Source organism: Lagenorhynchus albirostris, chromosome 6, assembly GCF_949774975.1.
Source record: "Lagenorhynchus albirostris chromosome 6, mLagAlb1.1, whole genome shotgun sequence".
NCBI classification, from domain to species: Eukaryota; Metazoa; Chordata; class Mammalia; order Artiodactyla; family Delphinidae; genus Lagenorhynchus; species Lagenorhynchus albirostris.
The window spans coordinates 18,314,840-18,338,374 of NC_083100.1; the positions used below are offsets into that span (position 1 = coordinate 18,314,840).

The 23,535-nt window shown below is 58.5% G+C and overlaps 1 protein-coding gene and 1 long non-coding RNA gene across 5 annotated transcripts; one reads left to right on the forward strand and one right to left on the reverse strand.

Moving 5' to 3' along the window:
• Window positions 1–522: 522 nt before the first annotated feature.
• Window positions 523–22,288, reverse strand: ASIC4 (acid sensing ion channel subunit family member 4). The gene is made up of 10 exons (XM_060152025.1): window positions 21,692–22,288; window positions 5,984–6,128; window positions 5,770–5,897; window positions 5,417–5,579; window positions 4,844–4,900; window positions 2,812–2,965; window positions 1,515–1,606; window positions 1,359–1,438; window positions 925–1,029; window positions 523–729 (listed from the first exon to the last, which is right to left on the reverse strand). Exons 1-10 carry the CDS (start codon window positions 22,271–22,273, stop codon window positions 628–630), a joined length of 1,608 nt encoding a protein of 535 aa, XP_060008008.1. The 5' UTR covers window positions 22,274–22,288; the 3' UTR covers window positions 523–627.
• On the forward strand, window positions 14,121–19,076 carry LOC132522072 (uncharacterized). 4 transcript variants are annotated; one of them, XR_009541061.1, is made up of 4 exons: window positions 14,121–14,183; window positions 16,380–16,508; window positions 18,166–18,361; window positions 18,641–19,076. It is a non-coding gene; the product is annotated as an uncharacterized LOC132522072 (long non-coding RNA). The 4 variants fall into 4 exon arrangements; XR_009541057.1 differs by lacking the exon at window positions 14,121–14,183 and adding an exon at window positions 14,621–14,861; XR_009541059.1 differs by lacking the exon at window positions 14,121–14,183 and adding an exon at window positions 15,783–15,934.
• Window positions 22,289–23,535: the final 1,247 nt, after the last annotated feature.

Below are 23,535 nucleotides of genomic sequence, written 5' to 3' on the forward strand. Positions count from 1 at the left end.
CTGAAGGATCTGCCTCTCCCTGTGGAGGGGACTCTGGGAGTGCGGTTGGGGCAGAGGGAATTGGGAGCTGGACCAGGCCTGCTGGACCACACACTCCCCCTGCCAAAAGGGATGCTGGGCCTGGAGAGGGGCAGGAAGCAGGACCAGCCCAGCAGTCCTGAGTCCTGGGGGCCTGCCCTCTCCTGCTGACACTCTAGGGCTGGGACCCCGGCTGTCTCTAAATTACCGACCCTCATAGCCCCACCCACCTGCTGCATCTGTATCCCCACCCCCGCCCTGTCCTCCCTAAATATATACAAATGTACAGAGCGTTCCACCCCTCTGGGGTGGGCCCCTTTTTCCACCTCCCTTTCTCCTCCCCTCCACTGGGGCCCACGGCCTGGTCCCCAGCCCTCCCTGGGCACTAGCCTGGGGGTGGAGGGTGTGGACAAGAGGGACCCTTGTGCAAAGCAGGTGGCACTGGGGTGGGTGAGAGCAGGGACCGAGTCCCCACCCTCCCAGTGAGCACCGCCCTCTTCCCCTCAGCTTTGGGCTGCCCCCAAGACTTCGGTCCTAAGAGCGGGAGGCTACGGTGGGGATCTGGGCTGGAGTCCCAGACTCCTGGGTCCTTTTGGACGCAGCACCATCCTAGCAAGCGAAGTCTTCAAAGAGGCCTCCCGGGGGGTGGTGGTTTGGGAGCAGGCCGCTGGTGCCTCCGCCTTCAGCGCGGCCCTGGCTTGGGCAGGTACTCTGCGAGGCGAAGAGCGGGTGGGACAGGGAGAGCTCACGTGGTACCCCCAGGCCTCACACAGCCAGCCTTACCCTGTCCCCTGGGGCAGAGGCCTCAGGGGAGCCCAGGAACCCCCTCCCGCAGGCTAGTTCAGAAGTTATGGGGGGATTCAGTCCTGGGAGAGGACGCTGGCTGTATACAGCGCTCACCCTCACCTGCTCCTTCAGCTCCTGAAGCCCCAAAGTGGAGATGCCCCCAGTGGCGGTCCGGAGGGGGGTCTTGGGACGACGCCATGCCCGCCTCAGTCGGTCCCAGGACACCTGGGGGTTCGGGGTGGGGGGATAGCAGTGGGCTCAGGAAACTCGCTAGAGGAGAAGGACGGGCCCCACCAGGCCCACCTCAGGACTTGCTGGCCCAGCAAACCCCCCCTAGGACGCCCCAGTCCTCCTCACCCATCCCCCTCTCCTGACTCCTCAGCACGCTCGGGCCTTCCCACCAGTCAGGGGACGCTGGTAAATGACCCTGAGCTTGACCTCCGGCAGTCCAGCTCCACCAGGAAGCCTGCACTGCCCCTCTGCTTTCCCCCCAGCCCCTCCTCCTACCTGCCCCTCCCCATCTGGGTGGCCCCCACCAGGGCCCCATCCCTTGCCTCATAGATGTAGTCTAGGATTTCCAGCAGCGTGAGCACACTGGCTCCGATGAATAAGCCCATCTGTCCCCCGAGGTCCCCTGGGGAGCATGAGAGCAGGGTCAGAGGGGGCAGGCGGGTCCGGTCCACCCCCGTGGAATCGGGGCTGGGGCTCACCCAGCAGGGCTGACAGGCCGTAGGCTGCTCGCTGCTCCATGGCCTCGGATGTCAGGGCTTCAAAAAAGACATCTAGGACCAGGAAGTTCTCCCTGTAGAGACAGGAAGCAGGGTATCCTTAAGGGGCCGTCTTCCTGAGGAGACGGCTGGCGGGACATCCCAGGCCCAGCAGATCTGGATCTGAGGCCCCCCTGTGCCAAGAAGCTCCCAAAAGCTGTGAGGCGAGACAGGCCCAGATGCCTGTCAGCTTCATCTTTTGAGGGCTAGCAAAGGGCCTGGGAGAATAAAACAAAACTCCTGGGCCGGCAAGATTCCCGCTCCCCGCCCCAACCCCGCCTTCTCTAAAGCAGCAAATAGTTTTCACTTTGACCCATCCCCATACCTCTCTAGAACCTTCAGTGCCTCCCTATTGCTTGACAGTCTACTCCAGAATTCCTCTTCCAGACCTTCAAGACTGCCCATGATCAGCTGCACTGTACCTTCTTATCCAAACCGCTTTTTTATCTGCTTCTTTCCACACAGCCTCCCTGCTGCTCAGGCTGGTCTTGACATCAGCCCATAGATCTCTAACTGGGATGCCTCCCCTCTCTCCTCTTCTCACGGACCCAAACCCGGCGTGCTCAGAGGCCCAGCTCATGCCTCCTCTACTTCCCCTATGCACATTCATCTCTCCTGGGGCCTAAGAATCAGTCCCACACCTTCAAACACGGCCCCATCCGCAAACTGTGGCATGAGTTCTGTGTTATAATCATCTCTGTCCCCATAGGAGCCAGCGCTGGGCTTGGCACTCAGAGGATGCTCAGCATTGGTAGACTGGCTGCAGGGTACCAGGCCCAAGGCTCAGTGGGACCCCTCCTGTGGGCCACCTGGCTCCTCCCCCATCCCTTCCAGTTCCTCTCCCTCTGCACAGCATTCACTGGACATGCATCTAACGGCTCCAGGTTGCTGGGGGAGAAAGACGCACAAACAGACGTGCAAAAGACATGCAAACACAAAACAGTGGGTAAATGCAATGACAGAAGTATGTACAGGGTGCTGTGGGGGTGCAGATGAAAGGTGTTTGGGCTAAGAAGGGCTCCCCTGGAGGTGGAGACACAGGATGTGACTTGGAGGATGGGTAGGGGTTAGCTAGAAGAAAAAGATCGTGAAAGGCATTCCTGGCAGGAGACTCATTATTGACAAAGATGCAGCCCACTCCCAGCCTCCACCATGCACCAGGCCTGTTGAGGGTGGCCTCCACCACACACAGACACACACTCACAAACGCACACACGCACGCACACACACACATACATACCGTATGTAGGTCTCATTGCGCTTGTATTTTCTTGCCAGGTACCGGGCTGAGCCCCTGTTGGGGATCTTGACCATGGAGATTTCTTTCCCGTAGCGGGTCAGGTTGCAGGGGGTAGGGCAGAAACATGGGCCTTCGGAGCCCCCACCCAAGGAATCTGCAACACAGAGGCGCCAGCTGCTGTGCGGGGTGGGATGGCCCAGAGGCACACCAGCTGCAGGGAGGAAGCCTAGGGGCTGTCCTGAGGCAGGGGCCCGGTCTGGCCAGCACTGGCACTCCCTGGGGGAGACTGGCTGGGAGTCCCTTCCTGGACCAGCTTCAGACCATCCAAGAAAGTGGGCGGAGGCAGAACCCCCAGCACACTCCTATAGGCTCATCCCTCTGCTGCCCAGCCCCCTGGGACAGAGAGGTCCTCCTGGCTCAGAGGGAGGGCATGGGCCACCCACCAGAGCTAATTAACCACATGAGGCCTCAGACACATGAGGGGCTTGGAGAGGATGCTGGGATGAATGGGATGTATGCATGTGTTCACGTATGCCTACGGATGGGTGGATGGATGAGTGGATACATGGATGGATGGATGGACGGACAGAAGGACAAATGGGCAGGGTTATTATGCTCAGTATGTTCGCCCCCACAGATCCACTCTCCACTCTCCCCACCTTGCTCTGTCCCAGGATGCCGATCTCTGCCAAATGCATCACCTGGACTCCCTGTCCTATGGCTTTGGGTTGGGTTTGGCCAATGGGAGGCCCCGTCAGGATCACAGGGCAAGGAGGGGAGAGATGCCAGGCTTCCTCGCTTGTGGTCCCGGCTCCCGGCTCCTGTCCATCTCAGACAGCCACAGGTCTCTCTTTGGGTGCCAGTAGCAACCCCTTCCTTTGCCCCTTAAGGCGCGGGGGCAAGAAAGGCTCCTTAGTTCTGTGGAGTCTCACCACCCCTTGTGGTTCCCTTATCCCCACTTACATCTGTTCCTTCATTAAACACGCGTCAATCACCCCTTTGGCAGATGCAGTTGGTGTGTGGGACAGAGAAGGTGTGATTCTACTGCCGCAGCACCTCAAAGCCGCCCCCGTAGCCCCAGCGTCTGGATTACCGCCGAGCTCTCCTGACCGGTCACCCTGCTCCTAGTCTTCCTCCCCGCTTATCCATCCTCACATCTAATCAGGGTCCCCTTCCGAAAATCAGAAGACATTCTTGCCTTGCCTTAAGCCATTGTTGGCTTCCCAGAGCCTCCCCCGCTCTTCCCAAGCCCTCCTTTGTTCTCTGACCTCCAGCCACACTGACCTTTCTGGGCTCCAGACACACACGCTCTCTCTGGCCACAGGTCTTTAGCACGAGCTGTTCCCACTGCCTAGAACACGTCCCCCCTTTTCACCTGGCTGACTCTTCCACATCCTTCCAGTCTCAGCTCATATGTCACTCCCTCTGGGAATCCTCCCTGCCTGCCCAGGTGAGGCTGCATGCCCTTGCTGGGGCCCTGTAGGATCGCTGAGGTTCCCCTACACAAGGACTAACACGCGGTGCTGTGATGCCCGTCCACAGCCCCGCCAGGCGGTAAGCGCTACAAGAGCAGAGCTCTTGTTCCCACTTTTACCTCTGGCCCCAGTGCAGGCTGTAAACACCTGTAGAATGAATAAATGAATGAATGAATGAAGTGTGGATCAGGCGAGACCTATGGACAGATGGGGTTGCCTTACCCACACCGGTAGCCAGCAATACATCTTTTCTCATACCAAGGGAGAAGACATTTCACTTTCCCAGAGAGGCAAGCTCATTGGCTGAAGCAAGATGAGAAGCCCCGCCCTTCACTCTCAGTTCCGGTTCTCTGCAACCCCCTACCCTGCTCTCTCTACCACAACTGCAAAGGTCCTCAGACCCCTGGAGGTACGGGATAAGGCTCAACCCCCAGGAAAAAAAACACCCAGGAAGAGACTGGGAGGAGGGGAGGCAAGGCAGTGAGGACCAGGGTGCACAGAGAGACGAAGAGGAGGAGGAGGCCGGAGAGGTGGGGAGGGGAGAAGGCAGCACGGACCCAGTGTGTGGTCAGCACACTCGATGTAGATATTTGGCGGGCAGATGGTCTCATTGCCTGAAAGGAGAGAAGATTATTCCTGGAGTCTATAGTTCCATCCACTCTCCCCCCCCATATTCCCAAATGTGGGCACATACATGCATGCACACACATAAATGTGTGCACATGAATTTATACATGCCTGTGCATAGAAGCATGGAGATGTACGCATGCACATATGCACGTAAATCCATGCGTGCTTGCACACACACACATATGCACATGGATTTGCATGCACGTGTTCAAGCACATGCACACAACCTCAAGTACAAAAGTACAGATATGCACAAGTACATGTACGCATAAATCCATATTAACAGGCACACAGACATGCACGTGTGCATCCCATATGCATACGTGAAAACATGCATAAAATCCCGAACACATACCATGTACACTCACGTGGGCAGAGACATGCACACATGTTGTCATACACGTGCGCCTGCCCCCCTGCACATGAGCAGTGTTCTGCCCTTGGAGGTTCTGGAGCCTGGCAGGGTGACACAGAGAGCTGGCAGGGGGTGGGGTGCCCACCTGGCATGTGCACCATCCGGCAGTGGCAGCGCTGAAGCACGGCCTCCTTTTCACAGCGCAGCCGGCAGGCAGACACACTGTAGGCTGAGTAGCCTTGAAGCTCAGGCTCCCTGAGCGCACTCTCCGCTCGGCAGTTGCCCCAGGGCTGGGGCAGATAGGTCAGCTGCAGAGGTGGGGCATGACGGGGTCACGCACAGACGTCCCACCCGGCCCTCCGGCGCCCACAGCCCCAGTAAAGTCCATATGAGGGCTGGTGGGATGTGAGCTTCTGGGGGGCAGATCTGGTCAGCATCCCCTCTGAGCCCAAAGGCCCGGCCCTGTGCCTGACCCAGGACCCAGCTGGAGGTGCTCACCCGCTGTTCCTGGCAGGACACAAAGGTCTGGAAACCTGGGGACACGCCGAAGCCCAGCTGGTGGATGTAGGGTGGCTCCTCCTGGCTGTGGATTTGCACTCGGATGCCTGCCTCAAACGACGTCTCGTCTGCACAGTAGAGATGGGCACCTTTGGAAACCCACCCTAGGCAGAGGACCCAGGCCGGAGCCCCTGTCCCTTTCCCGCCTGCGTACTTGTCTCTCTCCAGATGGGCAGGTACTCCTCCTGCTGGATGTCCAGCATGATCTCCAGGCCACTGCCCATGCCCCCCACCCGGCTGGCCAGTGAGCTCTGTGGATCCGCGTTGAAGGTATAACACTTCCCATAGCGAGTATAGACCTGGGAATAAGAGACAGGAGCGGGAGGGGCGGGGGTGTGGAAGGGGGAGATGAAAGACAATGCCTTAGGCTTAGGGTTCCCTGTCCCCTGTGACGGCCACCAGACCTGCCTGGTCACCCCTGTCCCATATCCCAGCAACCAACCGACAGCCCAGCCTCCCTTGAGCTCCATCATTTCTACTGACATCCTCTCTTAGATGATTAAAAGGCACCTCCAGCTTAACATATCAATAGTAGAACTCTTGGACTTCCCTGGTGGCGCAGTGGTTAAGAATCCGCCTGCCAATGCAGTGGACACAGATTCGAGCCCTGGTTCGGGAAGATCCCACATGCTGCGGAGCAACTAAGCCCATGGACCACGGCTACTGAGCTTGTGCTCTAGAGCCCGCGAGCCACAACTGCGGAGCCTGCGTGCCACAACTACTGAAGCCCGCGTGCCTAGAGACCGTGCTCCGCAACAAGAGAAGCCACCGCAATAAGAAGCCCGCGCACCGCAACGAACAGTAGCCCCCGCTCACCGCCATTAGAGAAAGCCCGCGTGCAGCAACGAAGACCCAACGCAGCCAAAATAAATAAAATTTTAAAAATTAGCAGAACTCTTGATGTCTTCCCAAATCCTGTCCCCGACCCATTCTCCTCTTATGAGTAAAGGGCCCCACTACCTACCTAGTTTCTCAAGTCAGAATCCCTGAACTCTCCCTCTCCCTGTAGGTTGGTTGCTGGGATATGGGACAGGGGTGACCAGGCATACAATGCAGCTGCTGTCCCAGGCAATATCTATTTAGAATCCATCTACTCTCCTTCCATCTCATGTTCCCCTTTCACCATCATCTCCCCCCCGGCCACGGCGGCAGGCTCCTAACTGGTGCCCTTCATCGGTCTTTGCCTCTCTCTCCAAAGCCATTCACTACACAGTAGCCAGAGTGTTCATTCTAAACTGAGGAGATCCAATCAAGCCACTTGCCAACTTGAAGTCCACCAATGGCTTCCCATATCCCAGAGCATAAAGCCAAATTCCTTCCCTTGCCTGAAAGTCTCCACATGAGGTAACCTTTGCCTCTGTCTCCTGCCTTTCCACTCCCAGATCTCTGAGACAAATTCAAACTTTCGGAGCGAGTTCCCTGCCCAGGCCTTTGTTCACGCAGTTCCCTCTCCTGGAATGCTCCCCTGCCCCCAGTTGGCATGGCTAGCTGCTCATCTTCTAAGCCTGAGGTTAAGTGTCCCTTCTTCAGATGCACACTCCTATACCACACACACGTTCCCAGTGTCAGCCTCCCCTCATCAAAAGCATTTGTTGGTTTGCTCAAAGTCCTCATCAAGACCTGAGATGATATTGCTTATCTGTTTGCCTCCGTGTTCATTGCTCATCTTCCCCCCACTAGAATTCATGCTGCACAGGGGCAATGAGTCCAGCACCTGTTCCAGGGCGGGGCACAAGGAATACTTTAATACGCGGTTCCGCCGGCGCAGAAGCAGCCAATCTCGCTTTTCCTCTGCAGAGAGTCCTCCCATGTGAACACCAGATGGCGCTGCAGCCCCGGAGATGGAAGCCGAGGCTCTGGCGGGGACAGAGCTACCGATGGGAGTTGCGAGCAGCTGGGGTCGGGAGGAAGTTGAGGGAGAGGCAGATGGGAGTTCCCCCCTGCCAGGCTCACCCCACAGAGACCAGCCCCCGGGTCAAACCCATCACAGGCGGTACCTTCCCTGGGGGTAAGGAGGTCAGCGCACTCAATCACTCTCTCTCTCCCCGGCCTCTGTCCCTGGGAACGTTTTCACTCTGGTGAAAGCTGGGAGAAAAGGCATGAGGCAGTGTAAGGGAAAAGACTCCTAAATGCCTGGCTCCAGAGGGAGGCTGTGGAAGGGAGAGGGCTGGGTGGAGGGCAGTAGGAGCGAGGAGTTCTAAGAACTGGGGGCCTGGGGGTGCCCTCGTTGTGAGGCAGGGTTGTCTCCCATCCCCATCCCCCTAGTTTAATTGCCCTGCTGATTCTCCCCTCTCAAGACAGTTCTTCTATCACCCAAACACCCTGCCTCAGATTCCCAAAACAAAAGCGCGCAAATAACAAGAACTGCACAGTTTACAAAACATGGCAGCATCTGCCACCCCATTTCATCTCCTCAGCCACTCTGGTATCAGGTAGGTTTAATTAGCCTGATTAATACAGATGAGGAAACCAGAGCTCAGAGAGGTGATGTGACTTGCCCAAGGTCACACAGCTTAGGGGGAGAGGTGGAACTCATTGAGATGCAAGACCCAAGGTGTTCCCACAATCCATTGCTGGCAACTCCCCCAACCCAAGCTTACAGCACCCCAAGCCCCGGCTCCTGCTTCAACCCCATCCAGCTGAAATAAGACTGGAGTCTCAACGCTCGACCCCTTTTCCTCCATCCCTCCTTCCCTTGCACTCCACTCCTCTATACCTTCCTTACTCTCTTCTCCATATCTGCTGCCTCTCAATTCAATTCCTCACCTGTCCCTCCCCCCTCCTTCTGCGCCCTCGCCACCTTCTGGGTTCCACTCCTTGACGTTGTCTGTATCACCCCTGCCGCAGCTCCCTGTTGTGTGTCCATCTGGGGGCAGGAGTAGGCATCACTGACAGTCCCAGAGCATCTGCTCTGCCCCAGGCACTGCACTAAATGCTTAATATGGTCTTTCCGATCGAATCTCACAATGATCCTACATCCTACAGATGAGGAAACTGAGGCTCCGAGAGGTTGGCTGATTTGCCAAGGTCTCCAAGATCAGTGCTTCTCAAACTTTAATGTGCACCCAAAGCACCTGGGGATCTTGCTAAAATGCAGATTCTGATTCAGTAAACGTGTGTTGGGCAGCAAGACTGAGATTCTGCATTTCTAACAACCTGCTGGTCTGCAGACCGCACCGTGAGTAGAAAGGCCCTAGTCGAAGGGGCAAGAGTCCAGCGAGACAGCCTGACTCTAGACCTGTGCTTTTATGTGCCACTGGAGGGAGGAGAGCCCTGAAGAGGGCTGAGGGCAAGATCCCTGTGTCCTCAGTGGTGGGGGAAAGGCAGATGGGGGGAATATGTAAGTATTTCTCCCAAATCTCAAAGCACTCATCCCCTTCCTATTTTGGGCCAAGAAGATGCTGGAATCAGCTCTTGCTGCTGCAGCCGTTTTTCAGTGTGTGCTCCAGTTGGGAGGCTAAACAAGGCATGGGCTGCATGGGGGAATCCCAGTAGTGAGCTGCTCACTCGCGCCCCCCGGTGTGCAGCGGCTGACCCTGACCGCTGGGCACTGTCATGGTCTCTCCCATGGGACCATGGACTCCCTGAGGCTGGGAGCCCCGTTTCATCATCTTGGTATCCCCAGAGCCCAGTGCAATTTGCAGAAGGAGGAGTGAGGTCGAGGGAAGGAATGCAAAGTGGACATTATCAAACATTCCCACTTTGTACTGGGTCCTGTACTTTTGATCTAGTTTCTCCTTTGAGCCTCCAAGAAAACCACATGAGGTAAGCATTGTAGCCCCCATTTCATGTTGAGGAAGCTCAGAGAGGGAAAATGACTTGGCTAAGGGCACACAGCAAGTAAATGACAGCAGAGATTCGAGCAGAACTGAGCCTGATGCCAAAGCAGAGTTAGTGCTTATGAAACACCTGGTAGGTGTTCAGTGAATGAATGAGTCTGGTAGCCTCCTGAACCTGGGTGGGGCTGGGGCAGCCTCCCTGCTCGATACCTCCACCACATAGACACAGACACGGGCTACCTGACACTGAAACTCTCCCTGTACAGGGCAGAGCCAACTGGGAAGGCTTTGGCTCCAATGGCTTCAGATGGTGGTGGCTACCTGGTACGCCTGCCCTTGAGGCGACTGTGTAGAGTGGGGGTGACAAAGGGAGATGGGTGGAAGGACTCTGGGTCTGCTGATGGACAATGGTCTGCAGGGAGTAGACAGGCCAGACTGGCAGGGCCAGGACACCTGCACAGCCCGGGTCAGGCCCGACTGTGGGGCAGAGCAGAGCAGAGCATTGCCCTGGAGACGGTCCCTGGGCCAGGCAGGCAGCAGCAGGTGGAACCACCAGCTCCTAAGTGGCAGAACTCTGGTAGCAGCACAGCCCACATCTTCTTCCATGGAGACGGCACGGCCGCTCTGCCACAGGGTCCCACTGGCTGTCCACTGCTCTCTCCTGAATGGCCCCAGAGGAGGGTGTGTGGACAGGAGTTGAGGGTCCAGAGTCCAGCCACGGAAAGGGGCAGCTCCTGGGCTAGGATGTGCCCTGATGGGCCAAGGGGCTATTTCCAGATCCCCCCCCACCACCAGCCTCAGCCTCTGGGCCCTGTCCCCATCTCAGAGCCCACCTTCTTCTTCCGTCTGGCTCTCCCTCTTCTCGGCCCTCCCTTGCTCTCTGCCTTCACTCCTAGGTCCATCCCCCTGGCCCTGGGCTGAAGCCCTCCAGACCTAGGCTGGACGGGTTCTAGATAGGTCTGTGTCCATGCTGCAGGCAGACCCGTGGACCAGCTTCCTTCCTGCCAGCCCTCTGCCTGTCCCTCTCAGACCACCTCCCCTTTAGTGTTGGCCTGGACTCTGCCCTGGGTCTGTCCATCTCCCTAGCCTCGGTCGCCTGATCTGTCTCTCTCTCAGGTCTTTCTCCATCCTCCTGGCCTGTCTGTCCTCAGCATCTGATCAGTTATCCATCTGGTCTGTGTCTCTGTCCCTTGCCCTCTGTCAGCCTGTCCGTCCCCCTGGCCTCGTCTTTCTCCCATTGGCCTGGCTGCCCCCCAGCCTCTCTGTTCTTTTGCCCGCTGCATCTCTATACTGTTTCCTTTTCTCTCTATTCTCCAGTCCAGGTGTCCAGTCACTGACTCTTGTATTCCTCCTCTTGACTTTTCCCTGGGCCTGAAGCCACCTCCCCAAGCCAGGAACCCCTCCCCAGGCGCCCTTCCCTCCCCTCCAGGTCTGCCCTAGACGATGATCAGGGTCGGAGAGATCAGTCCAGAGCTTGCTCCTCTGAGCAGTGGCTTCTCTCTCAGTCCCTTGAGTTCCATCTGTCCACAGCTCCCGTTTCCTCGCATTCTTACCCACCCCTCCCCAACCCCTCATCCTCCCTGCAGTCAAGGAGCCCACAGGGTTAACAGGCAATTAGCAGGGCCAGGGCTCAGAGCGGTGGGGGAGAGGGCTCCTCCGCCGGGCTGCCAGGAGATAAGAAGCAGCCAGGAACAGCCAGGCTGGGCTAATCCCAGCGCTAATCTGCAGCCTGGGCTTTATCTCCAGCGCCTTCTGGGCACCCTGCCTCTGCCGAGGCCTTGGCACCTCCCCCCAGCCCTCTTTTCCATGGCTGCTTTATCCCTCCAAATTCCATCAGCCCTCTCCTGATGTGGTCCGGCCCCATGCGTCTCACTTAGGCCCCTGGAGCGAACTCCCCTTAATCCTGCAGTGCCCTGGGGTCCAGAGTGGGCCAGTGGAAGTGGGTACCTCTTCATCTGCCCTGGACTGTGGCCGGCATCCCAATTCAGATGGTCCTGGGGCCCCAGCTTCACTCAGGGGTGGCCCAAGCACCCAGGTTCCAAGCCTTCTCCTCCTCTGTCCTCGCCAGGGAAGATAGTACCAACCCAGAATGCCTAAGGTGTCTGCGCTGGTCAGAACCGGGAGGTAACTCAGTCCAAACCCTCACTGTACAAAGGCCAAATTGGAAGCCTAGAGATGGCAAGGGACATACCCAAAGACATACAGAAAAAAGAGGGCACGTTCAGAACCTGAGCCCAGTCCCCCACCCCCCACTGGGCCCCAGCATTCTCCACTAACCTCCATCACCCCCCTGGGGGTCAGTAGACCCTGATCCCAGCTCTGGCTCCACCAGTGACAGCTGTGTAACCTTGGTTAGTAAAGTGATTTTTTTACTTCTTTGGTCCTCAGTTTCCTCATCCGTCAAGTGGGGATAGAAATTCCTGCTCGACTTATTTCACAGGTTTGTTATAAGTCTCAAAAGAAATGAAGTAGGTGAAAGGCATTTGCAAGGTAACATCATATACATGAGGCCTCAATATTAGTAATAAGAGTGTTGTGGAGACCAGTAAGGCCCAAACTGGGGCAGAGATCGGCCATTGAATCTGGTGCTGGAAAAGGATCCACCTAAGCTTCATAACATGGAAAAATGGGTGCACATTTTGGAGCTGACAGAATAGGGTTCAAGTCCTGGCTCTGCCCCCAGCCTTGGACAAACAACCATGGGTGGCGATTTAACCTCTCTGAGCCTCAGTTTACTTATCAGTAAAAGGGGGAATGGTAATTCCTCCTCCTAAGGTTAGTAGTGAAGATCAGAGATAAGTCCAGAGGGATGTGTGCAAGGTGCTCAAGAAAGCAGGGGAGCCCATTTAGGGAATCTTCTTGCCAAGACGGTGCGGCCATTTGACCTCGGCTCCCCACTGGGCCCATTCTCACACGGCGTCATGCACCTTGGTAAAGGCCCTCTCAGCAATTGTGGGAGAGGATGGAATTCTGTCAGAGCAAACCCCCCAGGGTCTGAGATCTGGCTGTCCTATCAGAGGAAGGCACAGGCCTGCAGCCCTGCCCTTACTGTCTGTGGGATTCGGGTTCAGTCATTTAACCTCTCTGACCCGCCACTTTTCATCTGTACAACAGGAATAATAATAGGCATGTCAGAGGTGTTATGAGGAAAGAGATAATGTACACAGATAATAGCCACAGTTAACATTTATTCAGTGCTTACTCTGTGTCAAGCATAGTCCTAAGCCTTTTATATCAATTAACTCCTTGATTCTCACAAAAACCCTCTATTGGAGGTTTCTAAACATCTCCATTTTACAGACAAGACAGTGGAAGTCCAGAGAGGGTAAGGAGCTGGCCAGAGTCACATGACGTGGCAGAGGAGGGAACCCGGTGATCTGGCACTGGACTCTGCGCTAACAGCCACTGCGTGCTGAAACATACCTGGCACAGCCCCAGTGAATAGGAGGTGCTTAAGAAATGGTGGGTGGGGACTTCCCTGGTGGCGCAGTGGTTGGGAATCCACCTGCCAGTGCGGGGGACACGGGTTTGAGCTCTGGTCCAGGAAGATCCCACATGCCGTGGAGCAACTAAGCCCGTGCACCACAACTACTGAGCCTGCATGCCACAACTACTGAGCCCGCGCGCCTAGAGCCCATGCTCCACAACAAGAGAAGCCACTGCATTGAGAGGCCCGCACACTGCAACAAAGAGTAGCCCCCGCTTGCCGCAACTAGAGAAAGCCCACGTGCAGCAACGAAGACCCGATGCAGCCAAAAATAAATAAATAAATGAATAAATGTATTTAAAAAAGAAAAAAAGAAATGGTGGGTGTTCACATCACACTTACTTGTCCAACACCGTTCCTTGAGCCTGTACAATACGCCAGGTACTATGCCTGCTACTGGGGATGACTCGGAGAACAAAATCACTGGTCTCTGCCCTGAGGGAGCTGGCTATCTGGCCCCAAAGGCATTCATTCACTCCAAAAGTGTTTATTGAGCACCTAGGCTGGGAGCCAGGTATACAGCGGTGGTGAACAAAGCACACAAAACCAACAATCCCAGGGACAGGCAAATCACTACTGCTGGGATAGGTGGTATGATAGGGAGACCAATCCAAGTCCCCTGAGAGTGGAACGGGAATTCGACTTGGGTTGGAGAGTATAAAGCTTCCCAGAGCAAGCGCACTCATCCACCCAGGAAGGGCATCCGATCACACCACAGTCAGACACAGGGAGAATACCCCCCACCCCACCCCACCCCGGCCCTAGTGCGCCTGCCCTCCCCCTCAGGGTCAACGCAGCATCCCCCCAGCCCCCAGCCACCCAGGTGCTCTTCAAGGCGACTTCTTCTCCAAGGTAGAAGTGCTTGTGAGTCTAGGAGGAAATGGGCACGACGTTTGAGCAAATGTAAACGCGTGGGCAGTAGTGGAGAAGTAGGAGACAGTCAAGGCCGTACGACTCCAGGCTGAGGCCAGGCTGAGGCCGAGCTGGAGCTGGGAGCCCGGAGCCCTTGGGGCCGTGGAAGAACACGGTGATCTCAGGGAGCGCCGCGTCTCCACTGGAGAGGAGAGAGCGGGGTCTCCAGGACGCAGGTAAACAGCCAAACCTGTTCCCAGGTAGCGACCGCATAGGCCTTAAACCCTAGAAAGTCAGTTTTGCAGACGGGAATATTTTTAATTTGTAACGAAGTCCTTCCCTGACGTTCCAGCCCTCGATGCAAAGTTATTCGTTAAGAGCTTGCCTACACAGTGGATCGCATCCGTGTCCAGGAGGGAGTTCAGGAACCGAGACCCAGGAGGTGGAGGAGATGGAGGAGGTGGGTGAGTGCGCCCGAGCCTCCAGGCTGGGCCCAGCCGCACCCAGAAGGCCGCACCCACCGCCTCGTGCTCCTCGCCGCCCCCCTCCTCCCTCCCGCGGGGCAGGCATCCATCGCGGCGCCCGGGCGCCCTCCCTCCGGTCTCCTCCGGGCTCCTCCATTCTCCTCCCGGGGTTTGCCTCATTTGCATTCTTCCGGCTCCCGGCTCCTCGGCAAAGTGACCTCCGCACACAGCCGCGCCAAAGGCTTCCACCGCGGAGGGAGACACCGCCTCCCGCCGCGCTCCGCGGCCGGGGAGGAGCGAGGGGCGCGAGCCGGCACGGCGGGACGGCGGCCCGGGCCCCAGCGGATGGATGCAGAGGGAAAGGCCCGGTGCCGAAGGACGCAGAGGGACTCGGATGGGATTTGAACCCGCGGCCTCAGATCCTCAGCGGGGCGGGAGTGGGACGTGGAGGTCAGCACAGGCCAGCGAAGCTGCGGCCCCGAAATGGAACCCCAGCTTGGAACCCGGGGCTCCCCGACACCCCGTTTGCTCCCCCTGCACCCCTACTGGAGAGGAGCCAGCCCTACCGGGCAGTCGCCCAAGGGCCCCCAGCTCTTCCGGGGGCCTCCTCAGCCCCCAGCCCCGCTCTCCTGGCCCGCCGAGCCGCCTCCCCTCCCCCCCTTTGGTATTTACACCTTTCACACATTTGTAAAGCTATTATCCTGTCCACGCTTAGTCACCGCTGAGCCAAGCGCCACGGATTTAGCTCCTTTAATCTTTCCTCCTAAATCAATCCTCCATTTCCCCTTAATCATCCCGTGGCTCCTCTCTGAACTCTCTTGCTGCTGCCTGTGCCTGTCTTTCTGGAACTGTTCCCCCTCTGACTGAAAATGGGTGTCCCAAGGGCATGGTGAACATTTGCGGGGGCGGGGGGGGGGGAGGTTGGATTTTCAGCGCTGCCAACCCCGGCCTCCTCGGGGCCTGAGCGCCGGGGAAGAATTGCAGATACCCCCTCCCTCTTCTGGAAAACACACAGCACTCTGAAGCCTCTTATCTCCACCCACGGGGTCTCTGTCCTCCTCCTGCCTTCCCACCCGCCATTCATGTGGGATGGCTCCAAGACCCTAAGCCTCCACCAGGATTTACAAAAAAACAAAAACCCCAAACCCTCAGGCCTCCTGTCCACGGTTCTGGCTGTCCCCACCCCCTCTGCCCAGCTGCTCCAAGGAGGTGGCATTGCCAGGAGAAGGACAGGGAAACACTGATAACAGCCTGAGGCTGCCCTCTCATTCCCTCCTCCAGGGAGGCTGTCCATCTCTTCCCGCCACCCTGAGTCTCCACCCCGCATTCACTCTCCCTCCTCCGCCCAGTGACCTCAGCCTGAGTAGTCCCGAAACTCTGCACTCCGAGTACTCCTTGGGGCGCTCCTGCCTCCCTGCCCCCTGGTCCTGGTCCTTTCTGTCCCTGGCCTGGGCTTGGCAGAGACAGGCCTGCCACCAGCCGCGAGAGGGAGCAGATTCCTCCCGAGAAGCAGAAGGGCCGGGGTGGGTGTCCAGGAAGGAGCACGGGCAGAAAGAGGGAGGACAAGAGGGAAACGCGGGGGCCATTTCTTCAAAGGCTAATCAGCATCTCCCGGCAGTGCCACGAGAAGCTGAGCTGATAATGAGCCCAGCTCGGGGCTGATGCCTGATTAATGAAGAGGCCACGGGGCTGCAGAGCAGGGCCAGGTGGGGCACGTCCCTCCTGGCATTCCCCGTTGCCCTTGCAGGCCAGCCCCGGTAACAGTCACAGTCCCTGCCGCTGGTTGCTGGGCTCAAATCCCCCTCCAGCAACTCCACCGGCCAATGGGAGGCGGCCAGGCTGAGAGCGCCCCCCCAGGAGGGCCTGAGGGGCAGCAGCCAGCAGTGGGGCAGGCAGTGGGGAGGGCAGGCACGCTGGGTCCTGCAGTCGGAGTTGTAGCTAGACCTCTGAATGTTTTTTTTTACTCAGGAAATTTTTAATTAAAATAATCAAGACTCGGGGCTTCTCTGGACAAATTGGAAGACCCCCTAACACCGGGCATCCCTGACCACAGGGCAACAGTTAGCTGGGGCTGAGAAACAGCTGCTCCCTTCAAGGGTAAGTGACCTTCACTTCCCCTCATACCCCACCCTTCCCTACTGTGTGCCTCCTCAGACCTGATCTGCCTGGCTCCCGAAGGCAGGACCACCCCTGAACTAGATGTTGAACTAAACGTTCTCCAGGTTCACGCCTCAGGAGAAGGTGGGGCCGGAGGGCACGGAGGGCTGGGCTGGGAGTGAGGGTCCGAGGTAAGCTCATCCGGTAGATGAGAGGCCGCAGTGGGAATCCTCTCCCTTCCGGAGTCGCGGGGGCAAGGGGCAGCCCTCAGGCCCTCGGCGCCAGTGGCGGAGGCCTGGAGTTGGGACGTCTGTGGAGTAGCCCCTCCCACAATCAAGGAGTGGGTGCAGAGACTGTCAGTACCGGCCTGACCACACCAGGGAAGGGGCGGGCTCAGGAGGAAGCTTGGATAGAAGGCCGGGGATGGCGGAGGAGCCTGGAATTGTGGGCTGGGGGAGCCAGAGAGTGAGGGAGGGCTGGCACGCAGCTCCCTCTGCCTCAGAGCCGTCCCGACTGAGCTGGGGTGGGGCTGGGAGAGGAGGGAAGGGGGCAGGGAGGAGGACTGCCCAGCTGGAAGAGGCCTTGTCTAATTGTGCCTGATTAGCAGAGAGGAAGAGAACAGGGCGAGTGATTAATAGTCACGGCAGCCACCAGCGTGTGGGGAAGGAGGGTTGGGAGGCGGGGAGGGAAGGCTGACAGCCCGAGAGGGGATAGAAACAGGGAAGTGCCCACAGGTCTCTGGTCACCTGCACCTCCGGGGGCTGCCTGGACCCCGGAGGACCCCACAGAGAGGGGCTGGCCCTCCCCCTGCCTCCTCGTGGATTCTCTGCCTTCCCCATGCCTCGATTTTCCAGACAATAGAATGGAAAAGACCAAGGTCATGTCCTGCACCTGGGAAGAAAGGTGTATCTGTTCGGTGGTGTTTCCAGACACCTCGATGTCCCCAGACACAGGCCCCATCCTCAGCTCAACCGGGGACCTCAGCCCGGAGAGGAGATGGCCGGACTTCTGATCACGGCCCACCACCATCACTTTATATCCTTTGATGCCCGTTGGAAAGCCTAGCCCTGACCAACCTGGCAGCCTAAACCACGTCCCCAGGACCACCTAGAGCAGCACTGTCTGATATGGCAGCCACTGGCCACACCCCGCTGTTTGAATAGAACCTTCATTCTCTCTGTCACACTAATCACACTGCAGATGCTCACTGGCCTGTGTGGCTAGTGATGACCACGCTGGACAGCGCAGATGCAGGACATTTCCGTCATCACAGAGTGTTCTGTGGGACAGCACGGATCTCAAGTGTATGCACTACTACACATGCACACGCGTGCCTGAGACCTGGGGAGGGTTGGGAAGCATGGGGATGCTATAATAGGGTGGGGGGCGGAGGCTTGAGGGTCAAGAGAGGAGGAAGGCTAGGTGATGGAGACTAGCGAAGATGCCAGCACGTAGGTTGGAAAACAGCAGGTGGTGCTGGGAACAGTCAGGTTAAAGAGAGCCAGGAGTTGGGGTGGTGGCATTTCTAACAGCTGACACTCTGAGTGCACGTGGTGTGTGTGCCAGGCAGTGTGCTACGCCCTTTACAGCCACCTCGTTTAATCCTCACAACCACCCGAATTTTTTTAGGTTCAAATATTCTATATCACGAATACAGAAACTGAGGCTCACAGAAGCTAACTTCTCCAAGGCCACCCAGCCAAGGTTTGAGTCCAGACCGTCTGGCTCCCGAACCCACACACTTGACCACTCCACCGTACAGTCCCCAGCTGAGAGGAGACGCTGGAATTTAGAGCCACATTTTACAGCTGAAGAGACGAAGCCTAGGAAGAAAGAGTGATTTCTGCCTTCTAGTAAGTGGGCAGGCTGAGAGCAGCCGCAGGGGGGAAAGTATAGATGGGGCTTGGCGCGCTGGGCTGGGGGAGCGGACGGCGGTAGGAATTGAGGAGGAAGAGAGAACATATAAGTGGTGGTGGAGGTGGGAGTGGGTTGGTATGAGACTGGGTGAGGAGGGGGGCGGCAAAGAGAAGAGATGGGGTGAGCTGGGTGGAGGGGCATATGGGTGGAGAGGTGGAAGCATCGCTCCTCTCTCTCGCCTCTCTCCCCTCCCCTCCTCTCCAAACCTCGCCCAGGCTGCTTCATCCGTTAAGCCTTCCCAGCCCTCTTCAGCCCAGAATGGCCCCTCTCTCTGAACCCAGGCTCTTACTATCCATGTAACCTCGTTTGGCAATTAATCCCGGCACCTCCTGACACTGCTTGCATGGCTGGTTAACTCCTCCATTGGTAAAGCTTTTTAAGTGTCCCCATCCCAGCTCCACCACAAGACTGGAGGCTGCTTGAGGACAGGGACTGGGGACCAGGGCTCCCCTTCTTTGTTCTCCACCACAGCACCTGGCAGCGAGCCTGGCACACAGTAGGTGCTCAGAACTCCGTGTTGATTGAGGGACTGATTGGGAATCAGTGAGGGGATATTAGGGAGCGTGGGGGTGAGAGCGACTGCAGTGGTAACAGAAGCAAGAGCGGCAGCTGAGGGGACTGGGGGAGGGCATTTTACCCGGAGTAAAAATAGGCTGGAAAATGTGACATTTATTAACTTGGATTCCGGAAGAAAGGTCACAGCAGAGTGGGGAGTGGGAAGGAGGAAATGGGGAAAGCAACAGAAAACACATACCTTCCCCAAAGCGCGTCGTTGTCTCTGACCATCTCAGCACACGTGCCCTGGCAGGTTCCCACCACTGATTCCTGCACCCATCACCCCTCCATCGATCCCACATCCCCATCACGGGCTCCATATTCTCACCACGGAGTCTACTGTGGACCTCATGTCCTCATCAGAGACCCCTGATGTCTTTGTCTCCATACCCCTTCTCCAGTCTTGCCCACACAATACACCCCCATCTTCCCCGTTACCGTGGATCATCCCATCCCAACCATAATCCCAGACCCTTGTAAACTGGCAGCAGACTCAGCCTTGGAATGCCAGGTCCAAGGGAGAGTTACACTCAGCACATGGGGGGTGGGGTTTGGGCAGAAGGGCATGGGGACTAGGCTGAGTGGGGGGACAGGTGGATCCAAGGGGAATCCCTGGCCCCCCGTGCTTGCTTTGCTCCTCTGCCCCTCATTGTCCTGCTGCAGCCCCAGAGCAGAGACCCACAAACTTCTGTCCTTTTCTCTCCATCCTCAGGGTACGAAAGGGCCTGTGGGATGTCCACCCTCACCTCTGCCTGGCCATCCCCAGATCCACAGGGACTCGCCAGCTTTAATCCGGGGGCTCCCTGTTCCCATATCCTCCAGGCACCTCCTCCTTTCCTGGAGGCCAGGCAGCTACCCCCCGCCTCCCTCACCTTGCTTCCTTGCCCCTCTATCTCTTCCTTCCCTCCCCTCCCCCTGAGGCTTCATTACTCTTCCTCTTGCCCTTCCACCCCTCACCGGGGCCTGGGACACAAACTCCCACTCAGGGACACAAAGGCCCCATTGATTTCTGCCCCAACAGCACCTGCTGACACGGGCTCTGTCCCCACCCCCAAAACTCAGGAGTGACGATGTCTCACAGAGGAGCCCCACGGACCCGAAAGGCCACATTCACACACTGCTCCTTAGGGACAATCGCTTTGAGAGCGTTGAATTTTTCCTGGAAGAAGGGGCGTGCAGCTGGACAACAGGCCCCCGCCATCCCCTCCCCGCCCCGGTTCCTCTCCCAGCACATCCTCCTTCTCCTCCCTTCCTCCATTTCTACGCAACTCCCGCCATCCAATGGCAGGAGGACCCCGAGGCTGCAGGCATGGTGGGGGCAGGAACACGGGTGGAGCATGTTTCCTGGTGCTACTGAGGCAGTGAGTGAATGAGAGCCCGCGTGCGGGCACCGGGCCATGAGAAGGAAAAGGTCCCCATCTGGGGCTGGAGCTGGAGGCTGGGCTGGATGGGCACCACGTCGATGCCATGTATTTGCACACGCGCTGGGCGGTGGTCACAAGAATGAAAACACACCCCACACACACCACACGTACACAATGCCGGGGGTAAACTGTGGACTGGGGACAGCAACTCAAGCACCAGGAATAATAGACAGCCTGTGACTATGGGTGAACGGAGCACCGACAGACAGACAGACAGCATACAAGACACACTTCACACACACCTCACACACCCGATTGTGGGAGGTGTGCATGGGAGGGTAGCCCAAGCCAACACTCCACTCCACTCCTCGTGAGAGTGTGTGTGTGTGTTTGCACATATGTGAGAGACGGGGAGCAGGGGCTGAGGCAGGTGGGGGTGTCACAAGAGGGGACAGCATCCACGGTGTGACCCTGTCCTCAGCAGCTTAGTAAGAGCTGGGATGTGGGCACGGGGATGAGCAGCTCTCTGGGTGCGTGGGTGTGCAGGTGTGCACGTGAGTGTAGTGACAGGGACACTGTGTGAGAGAGTGTGCAGGAAACTATGTCCCCATGCGGTAGGGGTGTGTGTGTGTGTGTGTGCGCTGGGCAGCAGTGAGGGTGAGCCATGCACCTAAGAGTGAATGAGTGACCCTCAGTGTAAGAGCCAGAGCCGGGCAAGAACCAGGAAACAGAGGGAGGGCCTGCAAAGCGGGAGAAGCTGGAGGGGCAGCGTGAAAGAGGGATGTGTGAGCGAGTCAGTGAAAGGGGGTGTGTGTGAGAGACACTGGCACCCAGTGTACGCGAAGATCGGCTCTGTCCAGCCTGCCTGCCGGGCCAGCTCCCCCAGAGGCAGCCCTGAGTCCCCCCTTTGCTGGAGCCCCCAGAACACCCTCTCCCCATCGCCCTTTTGGGTGGGGAGAAGAATCCAGTGGCCACAGGAGAAAAGGAGAGCAAGAGAAAAGCGGGGTCACTTGGTCCGGCTGTAGCATGGTGCATCCCCCCCTGCAAGCTGACCAGCTTCTGGGCCCCCGGGCCCACTCCAGGACCCTTGGCCCCCAGACCTAGGCTCTGCAGCGGCGGCAGAGCCCGAAGAGAGTGGCGGCAGCAGCAGCACGGTAAGCCCCCACGAGCGTCCACTGCTCCATGCTGGGCAGCCCGAGGGCAACACCGGGCATGGGGGCGACACGAGGCCAGCCTCTGGCGGCGGCAGGAGGGGAAGCCCTGATGAGGATGCCCTGCGCACCACTCCCTCCCCCACCGCCAGCCTCTGGCCACCCCAGGCTGGGCGGGCCGGCTGGCAGGACTCACCACGGAGAAGTTGCTGGCGGAGCAGTGGTGCCCGCTGAAGTTGCAGCTCTTGAGCATATCCGCGAGCTGGTGGCCAGTGCGGTTGAGGATGTCTACCATGTCGGGCTCCGGGTAGCGCAGACCAGCGGCACGGTGCCCGTCCCGGTCTTTGGGGGGCAGCCCGGTCAGGTTGGCCAGGTGGAAGATGTCGGCGTCGCTGAGTGCCGAATGCCGGAAACGGTTGATGTTGCAGAGGGTGACGGCCGGGAAGCCCGCCACTGGGGCTGGGGCAGCCGGGTCCATTACCACCAGGTGAGGCCGGGTCAGGTAGCCCCGGGCGAGGCCGGCCGCCTGGTACAGGAAGGCAGCCAGCGAGGTGAGTAGGGCCAGTGCCCACAGGGTTCTGCGCAGTCCATGGGGACCTGGGCCACAGGCCCGGCCCAGCCCGTGCAGAGTGCTGGTGCTGGCAAAGGTGGCCAGGTCCCGGGGGGCTGATGCCCCCCGCGCGGCCCCCAGGAGGCTCTGCTCATCCCCTGCCTCCTTCTCCTTGGGTTTCGCATCCTCCTCTGCAAATTTGATTTTGCACACAATCTCGATCGGCATCTGTGCCCAGCTGCTGGGACTGGTTGGAGCCTACCTGCCCCTGTCCCTCCCTGGCCAGCAGCCCCCGGTGCCCTCCGGAGTGGCTGCGGGGGCAGCGGCTGCTCTTCTAAACTCAGGGCAAACGGGAAGAGGACGGGGACAGGGTGGGGGCCTGAGGTGGGGGAGTCACTCCCACTCCCGGCGACTCCGCAGCCCTGGCGCTGCCGCTGCCGCTGCCGCTGACGCCTCTGCCGCCGCTTGTCTCTCTCCTCGATCGTCTCCTTGTGGCTTCCCTTATCAGCACCGGCACAGCTGTCAGCCCCTGCGTGTGTCCCTGCGAGCGAGCGAGCGAGCGAGGGAGCGAGGGAGCGAGCGCTGCTCCGCCACGCCGCGCAGCCCCAGCCGTTCCGCTCAGCATGTGCTCCGGAGCCCACCCCGTGCTTAATAATTCAGGACATGTCAACAGCGTTTCACCGGCGGCACGGGCGGCAGGAGCCAGGCCAGGGGAGGGGGCAGCCCCCAGCCCGGGACAGGGATCGCCCGTCCCTGCTGCCTGAGACCTCGTCGGGATAGCCCCAAACTCTTTCTACACCCTAGCCATTCGTGGGGTCCCCGCATGGCCCCACTCCCAGGCCACCCGGGGAGGAGGGCTGCACCCGGAGTCCTTCGCTCATTCTGCCACTTTTCTGGACCGCACCCCAGGAAGGGCCAGCCGACTCCATCCCCGACCTCCTGGCCTCCCTGACTCCTGACTGCAGCCACCCAGCCACCACCTGACCCCACTACCCCACTCACGGCGGCTTCCAGAAACTCCTTGGGAGAGCCACTTGTTTGAATGAGGGAGGGGAGGGGAGGGCAGAGCAGAGAAGGGCAGGCGAGACAGACAAGGGGACAATGGTGGTTCCACCAAGATTCGTGGCTTCCCTGCAGCTTTGCTCCCGACTTAACACCCACCATACCCCTGCCCCCTCTGGGATGCTGGCCGCCCCCTCTGGGATGCTGGCCGCCCTCTCCCCGACTTCACCTCCACCCCCGAAACTCAGTGTCTCATGTGTCTGGGACAGAGGGCACCCTGGCTGACTTGCACATCTGTGGCCGCTTTGCTTCGCCAAATGTTTCCCAAATCCCTTGCCAGGCCGGGGGTTGGGGGCGCGTGTTGGGTGGACAGGCCAGGGAGCAGAGGAGGTGTGATGTGGTGAGAGGGTGTGGAACGGAGGTCAGGAAGAGCCCACATGGGGGTGCTGGAGGGAGCAGAGAGGTGCTGCGCTTGAATGGGAAGGAAC

Excerpts from the sequence above, each read along its gene's own strand:
- ASIC4 (XM_060152025.1), bottom strand. The coding sequence starts at position 22,273 with ATGCCGATCGAGATTGTGTGCAAAATCAAATTTGCAGAGGAGGATGCG. Across the intron at positions 2,966-4,843 it reads GTGTGCTGACCACACACTGG|ATTCCTTGGGTGGGGGCTCC; the intron begins GTCCGTGCTGCC and ends TCTGTGTTGCAG. Across the intron at positions 730-924 it reads TTCAGGAGCTGAAGGAGCAG|AGTACCTGCCCAAGCCAGGG; the intron begins GTGAGGGTGAGC and ends TTCGCCTCGCAG.